This window comes from Pseudomyrmex gracilis, unplaced genomic scaffold (genome assembly GCF_002006095.1).
Source record: "Pseudomyrmex gracilis isolate BER0280 unplaced genomic scaffold, ASM200609v1 scaffold_12, whole genome shotgun sequence".
In the NCBI taxonomy this organism is placed as follows: Eukaryota; Metazoa; Arthropoda; class Insecta; order Hymenoptera; family Formicidae; genus Pseudomyrmex; species Pseudomyrmex gracilis.
In genome coordinates, this window is record NW_018020596.1 from 141,295 (window position 1) to 157,434 (window position 16,140).

The 16,140-nt window shown below is 35.6% G+C and overlaps 2 protein-coding genes and 1 long non-coding RNA gene across 5 annotated transcripts; 2 read left to right on the forward strand and 1 right to left on the reverse strand.

Annotated features, from left to right (window-relative positions):
• Nucleotides 1-22: 22 nt before the first annotated feature.
• Nucleotides 23-10,355, forward strand: LOC109863725 (cGMP-dependent protein kinase, isozyme 1-like). Of its 2 annotated transcripts, none has more exons than XM_020444199.1 (14): nucleotides 23-677; nucleotides 6,183-6,331; nucleotides 6,403-6,462; nucleotides 6,572-6,786; nucleotides 6,871-7,013; nucleotides 7,111-7,248; nucleotides 7,339-7,517; nucleotides 7,618-7,859; nucleotides 8,017-8,340; nucleotides 8,467-8,698; nucleotides 8,793-8,899; nucleotides 9,007-9,246; nucleotides 9,457-9,523; nucleotides 9,690-10,355. In XM_020444199.1, exons 2-14 carry the CDS (start codon nucleotides 6,227-6,229, stop codon nucleotides 9,783-9,785), a joined length of 2,148 nt encoding a protein of 715 aa, XP_020299788.1. In that variant the 5' UTR covers nucleotides 23-677; nucleotides 6,183-6,226; the 3' UTR covers nucleotides 9,786-10,355. The 2 variants fall into 2 exon arrangements, with proteins under 2 accessions (XP_020299788.1, XP_020299789.1); XM_020444200.1 differs by lacking the exon at nucleotides 23-677 and adding an exon at nucleotides 1,786-1,993.
• Nucleotides 10,356-10,718: 363 nt separating this feature from the next.
• On the forward strand, nucleotides 10,719-14,425 carry LOC109863704 (cGMP-dependent protein kinase, isozyme 1-like). 2 transcript variants are annotated; one of them, XM_020444151.1, is made up of 12 exons: nucleotides 10,719-10,823; nucleotides 11,013-11,227; nucleotides 11,313-11,455; nucleotides 11,595-11,732; nucleotides 11,814-11,983; nucleotides 12,123-12,367; nucleotides 12,491-12,802; nucleotides 12,907-13,138; nucleotides 13,303-13,409; nucleotides 13,503-13,742; nucleotides 13,925-13,991; nucleotides 14,083-14,425. In XM_020444151.1, the coding sequence occupies exons 2-12, from the start codon at nucleotides 11,040-11,042 to the stop codon at nucleotides 14,176-14,178; spliced, it is 1,938 nt and encodes a 645-aa protein (XP_020299740.1). In that variant the 5' UTR covers nucleotides 10,719-10,823; nucleotides 11,013-11,039; the 3' UTR covers nucleotides 14,179-14,425. The 2 variants fall into 2 exon arrangements, with proteins under 2 accessions (XP_020299740.1, XP_020299742.1); XM_020444153.1 differs by lacking the exon at nucleotides 11,013-11,227 and having other exon boundaries at nucleotides 10,742-10,823.
• A 35-nt stretch (nucleotides 14,426-14,460) lies between these two features.
• Nucleotides 14,461-15,639, reverse strand: LOC109863705. The gene is made up of 3 exons (XR_002251377.1): nucleotides 15,414-15,639; nucleotides 14,740-15,063; nucleotides 14,461-14,548 (listed from the first exon to the last, which is right to left on the reverse strand). It is a non-coding gene; the product is annotated as an uncharacterized LOC109863705 (long non-coding RNA).
• Nucleotides 15,640-16,140: the final 501 nt, after the last annotated feature.

Consider the following 16,140-nt stretch of genomic DNA (forward strand, 5'->3'; position numbering starts at 1 on the left):
CCTACCTACGACGACGGTGGAAAACGGTGAGTGTGTTTTCTGCTAGTGGCATCGAGGCCGGCCTGTCGATAACACTGGAGTTGTTTTGCTTATCAGCACTTTTCGGCTCCGGTTTGATCGGCGGAATGGTGAGCCGGTGAGAACGCCGATAGATTTTCTCTTCACGCGTGAAATCCAATATTCAAGAAGGGAAAACTAAGTGGACGTTCTATATTGCCACAAGAATGTGAACACTCTACTGACAAATGTTTCGTTCGATTATCGTGCAAGGAAATTACGTTCGTTTTGATGGATCATCGCTAATTAAATCCGCAGTTAAAATTACGTAAACTCTCGTCTAACTCAATTTTAATAAAGAAATTTATTGTTTTGCGCGCATTCACGGTAAAACTGTAATTGTTAATGAAATTTCTATCAAGTAACGAAATAATTGTTCAGTGAACAAACCGCGTAACGCGATTCAATTGCTAATTAAGTTTGTGAATAAATATTTACGTGTGATTAAAAATAATTTGACGAAGGCGACAAGAGGAAGAAGGAATAAACGTGAACGATTTTTTTGGAATAGTCCATTTTATCAGTGAGAGAAGATTGTGCATCAACAAAAAAGGCTACAGATATAATTAGACGCGATAAGTCGGAAAGCCGAGGATTGGAATAAAGCTGAAGTTTCAAAGGTGAGTATTTCCGGTAAATTAGCTACACGCGCGTTATCAGCAGATTTTTGCTACGTGGCAGATGATCCATATTTTCGAGAACGTGTGAAAGATTCTGTTACGTACACACACACACACACACACATCGTGACAACTGTGCACTAAAAAATTCTTAACGCAATTGTTTGACCAAAATGAAGACAGTAGAAAATAAACTGAACCATTTGTGTACGCGAGCTGATATATAAATCCTAGTTAATACAAGGAAAGTATTAAAACGACAATGAAGTCACTCGAGAGAATAGTTGTTATGTTAGAAAAAAATTCTAAAATACACAAGCATGATAATAGCGACGATGATAAAGAAAAAGCCATTTTTTCGCAGATAAAGATGCGGAAAATATGAGAAGGCAGTTGTTTAATTATCTCAGAGCTAATAAACTAAAAATCTTTAAGACTTTTCTGAGTACAATTAGTTGATAAGAGATTTGAGACTCTCTTTAAAATGTTCCGAAGAAGTTTTCAAATGTATTTTGACAATATTTTCCGATGTACTAACAGTTGTTTTATGTAATACTATACATATGGAAGATTCGTTTGAATTATGTATGTCGTTCAAATTTTGCGATAACTCGAGGTTTCGTTCGGGAAAAGTTTGACAAACCAAATGACATTTCTGAGTCAGTAACGTTTATATTAGCATGCGGAAAGATATTGTTATTAATATTCAAAGACAATTAGCATTTGTTAATCTTTTAACCTTGTGGCTTAGCTTAGTTCTGTTTTTTTTGTTTTTACAGAGTCTCACAGTTCTCGATAATTTTACAATCGCTGATACTAATGAAGCGTAAATCAGCGTGGGACAATGCTTGCGAAACACTTTTTTTTTTTTTTTTTTGTTAATGAAACTGCCGATGTTGCGCTTGATATATCACTTAGAAATTATATGTAAAAGAAGAGAAAAAAACACAATGATAGTTTTATTAATGGAAAAGAGAAATAGATTCATTATATAGATAAGATGTTGGCGCGCTCCATGTACGTACCTGTCTGTTGACACTGCTCGTCGCCATTTCGTTATCGGCTAGATAAGATTTCTGCGTCTTTGTCAAACTTGAGGCAATCAGTTGAATGCGCGAATTCGTGCGGTATAGTATCTGTTGTCGTTGGTTGGGTGAAAAAAAAAAGTTGGTGTTTTTCCGTTCCGAAATTGTGCGATAGCGGAGAAAGTGCATATATAATAATCTTACTCTCGAGACCGAGAATTCTCTGAGCGTCTCTTTCGAGGCGCACAGTTTTCCATTCGGCTTGAAGTATCTCGAACGTCAACCTGAAGGGTGAGTTTTTGAGAAAAGCGGGACACAAGAAGCGAGCGAGCAGCGTGTGTGTTTGATTTATCAAGGAATCCAAGAAGGGATAAAAGCGTCACATTCGTCGCGCGCATATTTTCGTCCGTCGATTGATTGTATCTAATCGACGCTGCGGAAACGCCAAATCGTGTTCCTGATAAATTCGTCTGATAAATTTCAAGATCGACTTGCATTCCGTCGATCGAGAAAAGGCAATACCTGAATGATAAAAAAAAATTCCCATCGTCTCGTCGGTGGTTACACGACGAGATCGTGATGTTCTATTAAATAAGTTGTAATTGTGCAATATTACGCAGAAAAAGACTTACATGAATTCGCATTGTTCTCGAAAATAAATACAAAGTATAATTCATAAATTGTTTTTTATTTTCGTTTTTTTACTGTTCACACAAGAGTTGTTAAAAACACGCGTAAACATGTAATTTGAAAAAACTCGAGATGAATAATAATAAAACGATAAACAAACTCATTAATTATCGAAACTCATTAATTATCGAGACAAGTCACTGAAAATAACAGTGTAACTGTACTTCGTCGGAAAGGCAAATACGCGCATAATTCACACACGTGTCATCTTAAATTAATATAGTTGTATGTGTGTGATACATATGTGGATAAAACTAATTAACCTCGGCACGATTACAGTTGATTAAACGCGTTTATAATACATGACGAAAGAGACGCCTATGTAATTGTCGCGTCGTAAAACAATATTGTCTTAATTGTCGATAACTTGTGAAATGTATATATACGCCAGATCCCTTTTTATAAATAACCTTATACATATTACACCGATAAAACATCAGGTTCGATTAAACTTTGCTCGTTTTTTTGTTTTGTTTTTTATTACGTCTTAATTGTTCGTCATCTTGTGACGCTATATATAGTTTCGCATCATCTTTGTATTAAGTTACGAAATGTTTGCGATATGTACGGAACGTCGTCGAGTGAAGTAAAACGAGATCGTTATACTAAAAGCCTGTAAAATATCGGGATCGAAACTTGCGTCATGCGCGCGTATGTAAGAAATCGAAAACTTATTATCGATTCTCGCTTTCGCGTAAAAAGTGAATGTTTCATCGCTCGAACAGACACGACCGACTGTTTTTTCGATGAAAAAACGTTATAAAGTAGTAATGCTTGTCAAAAAATCGCTATCGTTTATCCTCTCTCGTTACGGCATCGATTTTCGCAATCGCGACGATACGCGCGCGCTTAAGTATGTTCGCTTGTAGTATATTTCTTGCATGTATATTTTCCCGTTCGAAAACTCTGACACAGCGAGCACGCATTGTGTAACAGATTAACGATATCATTGCGTTCTCGTCACTTCCGTGACTTACGACCTCGCATTTTTTTACATAAACAACTGAAAACCAAGGCAAAAAAGTGTCGCGTAATGTCGCTTCGCGCGTCGGACGCGTTTTTTTTCTTCTGTGTCACGCATCGCTCGCTTTCAAGACGCGAAATGCAATTATCTTCGAGGCTTTAATTACGAGTCGTTAACAAAGTCGTTGTCGTCATTTCGTTCCGGGAACAAGAAAAGTTCGCACAAAGTGCCACGCGAGCAAGGTGTTATAATCGATGGTCACTTGCTGCCGATTTCGCTCTCGATTTTTTTCTCGTTAGCGTTTTCCTCATTAAGTCTTAAAGAATATAGTGAAATCGAATTTTACAAACACGCTACAGGACACACGAATAAAAAAAAACTCTTACGCTATACGAAACGTAGGTAATGAATAGCGATTATAAACGCGCGAACAAAGTACGAATCTTGCGTGATTTTCGTGGGAAAAATTTCTGGTTTTTTTTTTGGACATTTTTTGTTACGCGCGCGAAGATCGTTTAATCGTTTCGCACTTTACGCGACATCAAAGCGAGATTTTTTATTATTATTTCTTTTTTATTACCTTTTTTCAATAAAAGAACACATGATTCGCTCGTGCAAATAACACAAACAACGTAGTATCGCTTCGTTAATTATGGGTTATATAATTGTTTTTTTTTTTTTTTTTTTAGATCGTTGCGCAGTAGAGAGAATCGTATGCGAATTAAATTCGATTACTTCACAATGATGTAATCGCGAACGCGAATGATATCTTTGATACAATTCGCTCTGTAAATCGAAGACAATTCCGATTTTGTTTCCACGTGATATTGACATTGGTCAAAAACCTGGACAATAAATTTATTAAGGTCTGAGTACTTTCTCACGGCAAATTGTTTTAAGTAATTAATTAATTGCGCGAGATCACGTGCAGTTTAAAAAAATTAGTGAGATGGACACAAAACCTTGATAATAAATTTATCTAAATATTGTTTTATGAAAAATTGTAAATTTAGTAATTAAGTAAATTGCGCGCGAGAGAGAGAGAGAGAGAGAGAGAGAGAGAGAGCACGTGCAGCAGTTTATCGCGCACCAACGACATACATTTGGCAGACGCGCTATAATTAACGTTTGAGCAATTATTTACTTGTGTGTTTAATCAAATATTGTTATCACAGCCTCGATGTAGTGCGTACAATTCGATACGAACTGACCTTGTCTCTTGTAACGAGATTACATATTTAAAACCTGTGCAATCTGTAACCATGTATCTTCTACTAAAAAAAAGTATGACGCGATGATATTTTAATATTATATATATCACGTACATTTTTTGCGACAAGAACGAAATAACTTGAAAAACGTCAGTTTTAATTTTAGAACATAAAAAGGTTTTACTGGAACGATACGAAGAGATTTTTAAAAATAACCAAAGGAAGAGCTCGCTTTTGTCGCAAATACGTGGTATATAAATAAATATAAGTGAGTTTCTAACTAAATATGTAATATCGAATTGTTGTAAAACAATTGTCGAAGAAAAAAATAACTGTTGTATATAATGTTATTTGTACATATTTCTGTACGTACTGTAGACAATTTTTTTTCAATACAACGCAGAACTATTTTCCTCCGGGAAATTGTGAAACATATGTGTGTGACAAAATTACATAACAGTCAAACTCCACCGTACTTTTGTTCAAAAGAGACCGGTCCTGATTTGTCACAAGAATAAGAAGATTCATACGTCATTACAACACAGATTTGAAAGAGACTCTTACAAAGCACACACGTAACGCGGATAATAGAAGCTAAAAAACACTTTACCTCAAAACATTTCACCTCGAGATTCCTGCACTGTTTACACAATGATGATAAACAAAGTGACGCTCTCCCTCGTTATTAAACAATACTTGAAAAAAACGAGATTAGAAGCGAAATAGATACAGACGGTATTCCGATGTTCATTGGCGATAGTGAAAAATTCATAGTTCACGTCACGTGTAATGTGGATTTTCAATAACCGGCGGTGAATATCGCGCGCGCGCGCACTTTGCGCAAAAAATCTCAATAAAATAAGCGTATCGCTGAATCACACGGCGACAAAATCAACAACGTGACGGCACGCAAGTGCCGGATTACGTTCACGGACATATCACAGATCTCTTTTGAAAGAGCGCTAAAGAGAAACTAGATTGGAGAGAAGAATCTTGGTTTTATAATAAAAAAAAAAAAATAATTAAAATAAAAAATCTATTTTTTAGTTTACATACACGCAATATTTTATATATACGAAATCTTAAGAGGAACAAAAGAATATAATCGGTAAACTCGAGAATATTCTCATGAATAAGTGCTAATGCATTGTGACGTCAAGGTATAATATGTCACGTGCACCAAACACCATTAGCATAAGCATGTGACTGGTGTGGAAACAATCTGATCTCGCGCCGAGTGGTCACATGAAAGTATCGCGCGCGAAAAAAGATGTCTTTACGTGACATCGTACGTCATGTAATGCAAACAAAGTATTTTTTTCGAAACCGAATGCAGGTCAATAAACGAACTCGGCATGCGAAGAGCTGAGACGATAAACTATTAAACGTCATTATTATGAAGCGTGACAAAAATGAGTCAGCGGATAATTGAGACAACACATGTGTTATATACACAATCGTCTTATTTTCTCATTTCTATCGGTCTGATTGACGTTATTTCTTTGAGGTCGAGGTCCGAGATAGTTATTATTAATATTTAGAGATTTCCGATAAAGATAGATGACAAACGAGAGATAATTATTATCTGATCAAATTTTTTCCGATTGCATTTCAGGTGTAAAAAGAATTTGCTTTGGACATGCATTGGACGAAGATAACATGAGGTTCTCGTGCTTCCCGAGGGCCAATTTTCTCGGGCAGAGGGGTAGCATCAATCTCACCCCTCTGCCGAGTCACGAGGAATCCAGCAGCCTCAGTCTAATTGTAAGTTTGTTTCTTGGTATTTATATATATATAACTTGAACACAATTAGTAAGTTCTACGTGTGTGTACAGAATGGTGGAAGACACGGTGTAATCGCCAGCAACGGTGAACCGAACTTGTCGCACGGCGTTGTAAGTTCTGTTTTCTAATCTACGCGTAATCTGTAAATAAGTGACCTCATTATATTACGCTGAAAAAAAGTCTATTATCAGTATTATTGTTCCAATTTTCATTTTTTAGATACGTCCATTACCCGGTATTACTACTCCATCCTCGGTAATTACTATAAATGGTACCGGACCGCCGACACCAACACCGTATCAATATGACAAGCCGAAAGAGACAGCTGCCACGGACAATGGCGAGCAGCAGGTGAACAATCCGAGAGGCGGCGTCATCGGCAGGACGCCGACGCCACCCTCTGCGCCAACCCCTGTGTACGAAAAAGACGCAAGGTAGTTTGAAATGTTAACAATGAAGATTTTTATCATGATATTGTTTTGCGGTAAAATATAAATTATTGCTTTTTTTTTTTACAGGAGCGCAAGGCAAATTAAACGAGCCATTTTAGAAAATGAATTTTTGGGAAATCTCGAGGAGAATCAAGTGGAGGCGCTCGTTTCCGCGATGTATCCGAAACAAATTCCCGCCAATACTTTGGTCATTCGGGAAGGTGACATAGGTATGCAGACACACACGCACATTTTTATCATTTTATAATAGTACAATTAAAACAATAAAAATTATTGTATTAAAATATTTACACTCCTTGTTCACAGGCTCGCATTTGTACGTGTCAGCGGAAGGGGAGTTCGATATTTACGAGGGAAATAAATTCCAAAGAAGCTTCGGACCGGGAATCGCGTTTGGAGAAATTGCCCTACTGTACAATACGAAAAGACTTCGATCAATTAGCGGTACATAAAAAAAAAGAAAAAAATTTTAATTATAAAAAAAAACTATCTCCGAGAATATTACTACGTTTTATTATAAATTTGTTGTTTCAGTAAAGAAAGGTGGAAAAGTATGGGTACTCGACAGATCAGTATTTCTCACTATAATGATGAGAACAGCTCAGGAACAATTAGAGGGCAATATCCGTTTTCTTCAGCGTGTTTCCGTTCTCCAAAAACTCCCCGAACCTAAAGATCACGTGCTCGCGAAGATATCCGATCTCATAAGAATAGTAAATCAAAATATTTGCAAATTTCACATACACATACACATACAATCTACAAAATAATTTTGTAATCATGTTTTGTATGTGTGTGTGTGTGTGTGTGCAGGAATTTTTCCCAGCTGGCGCCAAAATATTAAGGCAGGGCGAAAAGGGTGAGAAATTTTACATAATAAGCGGCGGTAACGTACGGATTACGAAGGATACTGAATACGGTGGCGAGGAAGAACTCGTTGTTCTCAGCAAGGGAGAGTATTTTGGCGAATTGGCGCTTTACGATGACGAAGGCGAACGACGTGCTAACGCTATCGCACTCGCGCCCGGTGTCGAATGTTTGACATTGGACAGAACGTAAATACGACTACTATACGTTATCTCGTTACATATAATCAAATATTAAACAAACTCACTTCGAGGAACATATTTCGCAAAAGTTCTTTATCACAGTGAAAATTTTTAAGAATTTTATATAATTTAACACTTTTGTAATCTAAACAATTTTTTGTAGGTCATTCTTGAACTATCTGGGTAGTCTCGATGAGATTCGTAACAAGGACTGGTTGGCGGAGTACGAGAAACAGAAGCGTTCGTTGACCCCGAAAAAATGGACAAACGAATATGCCAATTTGACCTTGTCCGATCTTGAGACGAGAGGAACTCTAGGAGTGGGTGGGTTCGGACGTGTCGAGCTTGTCACGCTCAGATCCGATCCAAACAAAAGTTTCGCTCTGAAGAAACTCAAGAAGAAGGTCATGGTCGAGCAGCAACAGCAAGAGCACGTGCTTAACGAAAAGTACATTATGCAAGCATGTGATTCACCGTTCATATGCAAGTGAGTACGCGAGTTTTGACGTGTGTTCATTGTGTGTTCACTCTACTATAAATTTTAGAAACTCTAAAATCAATACCTGTATAATTTTATCGATAAATATGATCGAATTTTTTTTTGTCCATTTAGACTTTATCAAACATACAAGGATAGCAAATACGTTTATTTTCTTATGGAAGTATGTCTCGGCGGAGACGTGTGGACAACTTTACAAAGGAGACGCTACTTCGACGACGCCACCGCGCAGTTTATGGTCGGTTGCGTGGTTGAAGCTCTCGATCATCTTCACTCGCTAAACATCGTTTACCGAGATCTCAAACCGGAGAATCTTATGCTCGACACGCGTGGTTATCTGAAACTAGTGAGTCTTATTGTTAATTGGCTTTTTGATTATATATGTACAGAATATGCGCGATGAAAAACAATTTCCAACAAAATTCAATTTTCTTCAATAGGTGGACTTTGGATTTAGTAAAAAGATCGGTCCGGCCAAAACGTGGACGTTCGCCGGCACACCCGAATATGTCGCTCCGGAAATTATCTTGAACAAAGGACACGATAGGTAAGTGAAATTCGTCACTTCGCTCCGTTTATTGTTTAATTATCTCAGCTCGCTTATAATTTCGTTTAATCTATCTGTCGCGCTTCACATTGTGATTTTTTTTAAAGAGCGGTGGATTACTGGGCACTCGGTATTTTAACGCACGAGCTTCTCGTCGGCAAACCACCGTTTCGAGGATCCGATCATATGACGACTTACAATAAAATACTGAAAGGCATAGAAATGGTCGGTATACCGAGTATCGTCAACAAAAATGGCAATAATCTCATTAAGAAGCTACTCCGTTTGAGCCCGTCAGAACGATTGGGTTATCAGCGAAACGGAATACAGGACATCCGCGATCACAAGTAAGTTTCTAGAATATTTTTACAAAGAAACGAAACGACAGAGCACTATAGCTTAGCTAACGCATTATGTTTAGATTTAAACAATTCTGTAAACATTATTTGTACTCTTTTGAAACATATTTCTCGTATATATATGACACGTAATTGTGAAAATATTAAGAAAATATCTATGGAAAATTCAATGACTAATGTGACGTTTATCTATCATAGGTGGTTTTCCGGATTCAACTGGCAAGCACTTCAAAGATTAGCACTCCCGGCTCCCATTGTGCCCACGGTACGTTTATCGCGAGTTTACGTAAAGTCATTATATTAAAGAAAATATTGATAAACTGGTATTGTAGATAACTGAAAGCATCTTCGATTTATGCATCTTACATACACAAAAGCACTTTCGTGTGTGTTTTGTGCAAATTTAATTTTTATTACTTTAAATTTTCCAGGTGCGACATCAACTCGATACACGAAATTTCGAAAGATATCCACCAGATCGTGATATTCCGCCAGACGAATTTTCCGGTTGGGACATTGAATTTTGAAGACCGATGCGATCGACCTTCCCACCACGCAATCTTTTTGCGCGATTACGCAAAAGCAGGATTTTTGTGACTTTTTATAATAAAAAAAAAATAATCGAATATTTTTAGCAATTGACAATTGTTTTTTCTCTTAAAAGTGTCCTTAAAACAAGTATCAAAGTAATTATTTAATAACAGCATCGATTTACTTACATATTCGAGTAGATTATTTAATCTTTGAGAGCGAAGAAAAACTCAAATGTGAAAAATAATTCAATAACATAAAAAATACGTTATATTCTTCGTAAAAGCATAATTATTGCAAGATATTCTGGTGTACCTTGATTCAACATAAAACTATACGTACCTATGTTTTTTTTAACGATACTCCGTTTTTTTATATGTGTGATATTAAAAATTAAACTATATTTATATCTTATGTTAAATTCTGTCTAATATATATAGTAACCTGTAAACGAACGTATGCATTTGACTAAAATGATTTTGTTGCATAAAACACCAGCAGTGTAATGTAATTTTAAGATATAATGACGTGTCACATTTTCGAATAAATAATTTTCTAATACTTTTCTTTCTCTGTTTCTGATTTTTGTCCTTATCATATTCCTTTTTTCCACGCATACACTGGCTTTGCAAGTATTCGAACATTTCTGCGTTTTAAACGTGTGTGTAATTAAATTGCGTCTCATCACAAAACTAGATTTACATCGCAACATATAATGTTGTTAATATACGACCAATCAGTTGCATACAAATACGTGTAAAACAACGCGTCATATGACTTACTTAAAAAAAATTCACATTCTTAGTTGAATCACATTGCAATATTATCGATCTTATCGAACTAGTGGATTTGTCGACAATGATGGAAATCATATTACAATCTTTAAAAAATTACTGTGGCAACTAACTGCCGCTATCCATCGTGTAGATAAGATCTGTTACAGTTCTGCAATTATATTGACTATAATCAGTTTGGTTCCGATACGCGACGTAAAACGCAACGCAGGAGAGAAAACAACGTTAAATAAAATCAAGGTAAGAGTTTGTGTGCTTTCTGTAAAATAAATAATTTCTACGAAATAATTCCAATCCAAGTCAGATTTTTATCTATTGTCTTTTCTATCGCAAATTATTGATTTCATCAACATTTTCAATTATCTGTTACGGAAATATTGATTGCACAACGTACGTATAGCATTGCAATATGTAAATAATTGATTACAGACGAAACTTCTATAGAAAGATATTAAAATGCACGCTCTCTGTTTGCGATGGCCCTATCGTGGCTCGCTTAATTTGGGACCATATAACACAAATCTCGATTCTCGAAAGAAAAGCAATGAATTCTATCGGCTTTTGACTCAACAACGTAAACGCGGTGTTATGGGTGAAATCGATGTGTCACAGATTGAAATTCCGCGTTTTGAGAAGGACACAGAGTACGGAACAACTTCGTTATCCCATACACATACGATGATATTAATTAAATTTAAATTTATTTCCATTTTTTGCGATATATTTCAGGACGCAACGTTTAATTAAAAATGCTATTCGAGAAAACAAGTTTCTAGGGGATCTCGATGAATCCCGTATCGACGATATCGTTTCAGCTATGTACCCGAAAACAATTGAAGGACAAACACGACTTATTCAGCAAGGTGAAACAGGTGAGTGATGGCTAATCGCGAGAACAGCTTATCTTTCAAGATATTTTTCATAAATATTTTTATCACTTTAATGTTTCTAACAATCTACAAAAGTGGCAGAATATATAATTAAATTGTATTCATGTATTTAAAAAATTAGGATCTCACTTATATGTCTCGGAAACGGGAACGTTTGAGATATACGTGAACGACACATTTTATGGGAATTTCGGACCCGGCGTTGCTTTTGGAGAATTAGCGTTATTATATAACACAACACGATTGTCTTCGATTGACGGTACAATCAAGTGTCGATTATATTTTCCTTTTTTAATTTTTTTATTACTATAGTTAAGAAACTAAATAAATTGAATTACAGCGCAAACCGATGCCAAAGTCTGGGTCTTAGACCGAAAGGTTTTTCACGCTATAATGCAGAGAAACGAAGAAGAATCCACGCAATATAATTTGCAAGTTCTTCGTCGCATTTCCGTGTTGCGAACACTTCCCGAGGAAGTTCTTCTAAAAATGTCCGACTTAATATGCGTGGTACGTAAAAACTATACACTCTTTGTTTCTCTTTGCGAACAAAAGTCAATGTTTTTTTTATATATATATATATAAAACTTTTGAAATAAAACATTCTATAAATATTTATCTTATTACCTTTAATTAATTAATATCTTAGGAATTTTATACCTCTCATTCGTACATCATACGTGAAGGAGAACTGGGAGATAAGTTCTTCATAATAAAAGGCGGCAATGTCAGAATCACAAAGGCGACTGATTTTGGTGGAGAAAAGGAACTGATGGTACTCGACAAAGGTGATTATTTCGGCGAGAAAGCCTTGTACGATAACGGTGACACTAAACGGCAGGCTAACGCCATCGCTCTACCACCTGGAACCGAATGTTACACAATCGACAGAGAGTACGGCGTCTTTTTTTTAACATGCACATCTTATTAAGATCTTTTAAAATCTACATATGTAATATTATTTAAATATTAAACACGTATATAGTTTGTGTAACATGTGTTTATTCTATAATGCAGATCATTTTTGAATTACCTCGGTGGATTAGAATCAATACGGAACAAAGATTGGCAAGCCTTTCGACGTCCTACGGTCGTGGAAGGCTGGGACGAGGTATTTTGCAATTTGGTCTTGTCGGATTTAGAAGCGATAGGAACCATAGGAGCCGGAGGTTACGGCAGAGTGGAATTGGTAACCGTTAAATCGATTCCAAATATCAGCTTTGCCAGGAAGAAAGTGCGCAAGAAGATAATAACACAGAAAGGATATCAGAAACTGATCTACAACGAGAAGCACAACATGAGATTGTGTAACTCACCTTTCATCTGCAAGTCAGTACCAAACTTACTGTTGGAATTGATATATATATATATATATCAAAATATACATTTCATCTATTTGATAAAAATATGCACAAATATGTGTACATGTACAGATTGCACAGAACGTTCAAGGACAACAAATATCTTTACTTTCTGATGGAGGCATGTCTCGGCGGTGACCTGCGAACAGCTTTGTATAGATCCGGTCGTTTTGATAATGCAACCGCTCAATTTATCATCGCCTGTATAGTGGAAGCGCTTGATCATCTTCACACACGTGGTATTGTTTACAGAGATCTGAAGCCCGAGAACATCTTGATAGCCAATAACGGCTATATTAAAATCGTATGTTAATACCATGTTATAAACTTGATAAAAACTAAAAGTTTTTTTTATCGAAACATTTACACGCTCGGCTATTTTTCTTCGAGTGAAACTGTGTGATTAAAAAAACAATGTCGACGGCATTTATAAAATCACAAATGTTGACTAACGTGACTTTTGTATAGACCGATCTTGGATCCAGCAAGATGATAGGTGCCTACAAGACAAAGACGTTCGTAGGAACTCCCGAATATATAGCCCCGGAGATTATTCAACTTAAGGGATATAATAGGTATTGTTCATAACTTTTTTTCGTCAGAGATAATTTAACAAAATTCGTGAAATACATTTATTTAATCTTCAATGTTTATTTTCGGTGCTAAAGAGCTGTGGACTACTGGGCTCTGGGAGTGTTAGTGTACGAATTACTTCTCGGCCGAACGCCTTTCCAGGGTGTGAACGACATCCAAGTGTGCGAAAACATTCTCAGAGGTTTCGATGACGTTCCCATACCTAACGTGGTCAAAACCACCGCGAAAAGTTTCATGCGTCGTCTTTTACAGTTCGAACCGACGAAGAGACTCGGCCATTTGCGAAATGGCGCCATGGATGTGCGAAATCACAAGTAATATTTTGTCAAAGTTTTTTTCTAGTTTTTTAAAATTTGTCAAAATTTAGATAGTTTTTTCTTCTTAATAAAAAGTTGCAATTTTATATTTTGATACTCTTCAAATGTTTCGACACGTTTTTTTGTATATTTTATTTATAGTATCTATTCTGAAGAAAATAATTATTTTAAAATTCTAGATGGTTCAATAGTTTTAACTGGAAATCATTACAAAACCAAACAATGGTCGCTCTTCTAAAGCCGGTGGTAAGTACTTTAATGAGTTCATTCATGAAACATATGTACATTTTGTTGTTGTATTTCAGTTACAAGGTACGTATTACTTTTTGTTGTATAGATAAAGGGACATTTTGACATGAGAAATTTCGACAAATATCCTCCGGATCGTGCTCGACTAATAAACGATTTTTCTGATTGGGACGCCAATTTTTAAAAAAACAGAGTTTACAAATGTACACGTAAAATACAAATTTGTCAAAATCGTCAGAAATAGATTATTCAATTACAAAATGTAACGAACTACTCATTATACATACATTACATATAAATATTTTAAGTTCTATTAAATTGATGCATCATATTTAGAAACTTATCTTCACAAAAGTATTGTAGACAATAACAGGTTTATATCTTTGACAAATACGGATTTATAGAAAATAAAATAAAATAAAAAATATGAAATTACCTTATAATAAATTTTACTTTATGAAACAAGTACATATTTGTTTTTAAAACAGACCTACAATCCCTGATTTATATTATAAAATATAAAAGTAGTTTTTGCATTTGACCTGATTGTTGACCTGCGTGTACACACAAAGAAATATTGTATATTAGACAAAAAAAGAAAAAAATTTTCTTTTATAAAAATTATAAAAATGTAGTTTTTTTGTTATGTTTTATACATTTTTATTTTCTTACATATGTATATGTATATATATAAAGTAAAATTACGTATATGTAAGAGAGAAAAAAAAATTACTATTCAAAATACCTTTTATTATTTTCTTGTCTATTTTTTTAGTTTTCTTTTGGAATTATGTCCGTCTTATCAATGTTATGAGCTATTTTCAAATGTCTTAAAAGATCCTTGGAAGTACGATAATAAAAAACACTATGGCAAAGTGCACACTCTGCCTTACAATGTATAAAATCAAGAAAGCGATATACTAGTTTTGTGAATAAATTTATTGTTTCCTGCTTCTTTGCTATTTCTGGATGTGCTACTTTCAGGTGTTTATAAATATGTGACACTGATGTAAACAAATAATTTACCTTGCACAACCAGCAACATCCTAATCTTATATGTCGGTTATATCTGTCAAGAACATTTTGTCTCCGTGATAAATTTTATCACCAAAAAACAAATTATGAAATTGAATATGTTTCAAAACTATTGACGGAATAGACAGAAAGGCACAAAAAAAACCGATTTTCAAGAGTCAGTTGACAAATCGGTATTAAATTCCGAGATCTGTTCACAACATATATTCAAAACCTTGATAAATCTGTGTTCGGGATTTTGATCCAATTTGTCGAGAATGACAATGTCTAGCAGATCTGTTTACAAACTATCTCTGCCTGTCTTACAAATGACCTCGGCTCTGTTGCGATATTCCGTTTAACGTTGTAGCCAATCTGTCTACAATTAGTTAGCAATTTTCTTACCTTTCGGGTATTACATCGACAATTTCAAAAAACTTAAAACACTGCGCTTTCTTCAAATCCTCCATATCCAATTTATTCAATTTTTCTGATATAATAATTTTTATTTATACAAAAATCAAAAATGACCAACTCTTGAAGGATATTTAAGAGTTATATGTATTCACCTTACAAGTTAAACAGCTAATTTGATGTAGCGGTAAGTAGATAAGTGCAGTAATGGATGTTGTAGCGGGCTAGGTTGTAAGTAGTATGGTTTAAATCTGTGACCATTTGTAAATCTGTGACAACTATATGACAACTATAGATTGCTATTCGGTATCTTCATATTGTAATGAAGACTAACAGCGCCTCCGTCGCTGGCAGAAAAGTGAAACTGTAGATGTCTCTGTTTCACACGGTGATCGCAACGCTCTCAAATCCCCGGAACGTTCTCATTACCGGCACTGGCCCAGTTGCATTGATCAATTAGTCCAACCAATTAAATGTGATTGGTCTAGGTTCTAGTAGTTTTTTCTCATCGCAAACCGCGTGTCTCGGACTTGTTTCTATTGTGGATTCAACTATACATACACACACACAGAAGTATCGGAGCCATATCCGCTTTAAAAAAGCCGCGCCGAAAGAGAAACGATGGCTTCCATTGGGCGGCGCTTGCGGCTGCGTTCTTATCAGCTGTGCTCAGTGACGTAGACCGTAGTCGTAATAACACGCTGGTGGGCATGTTAAT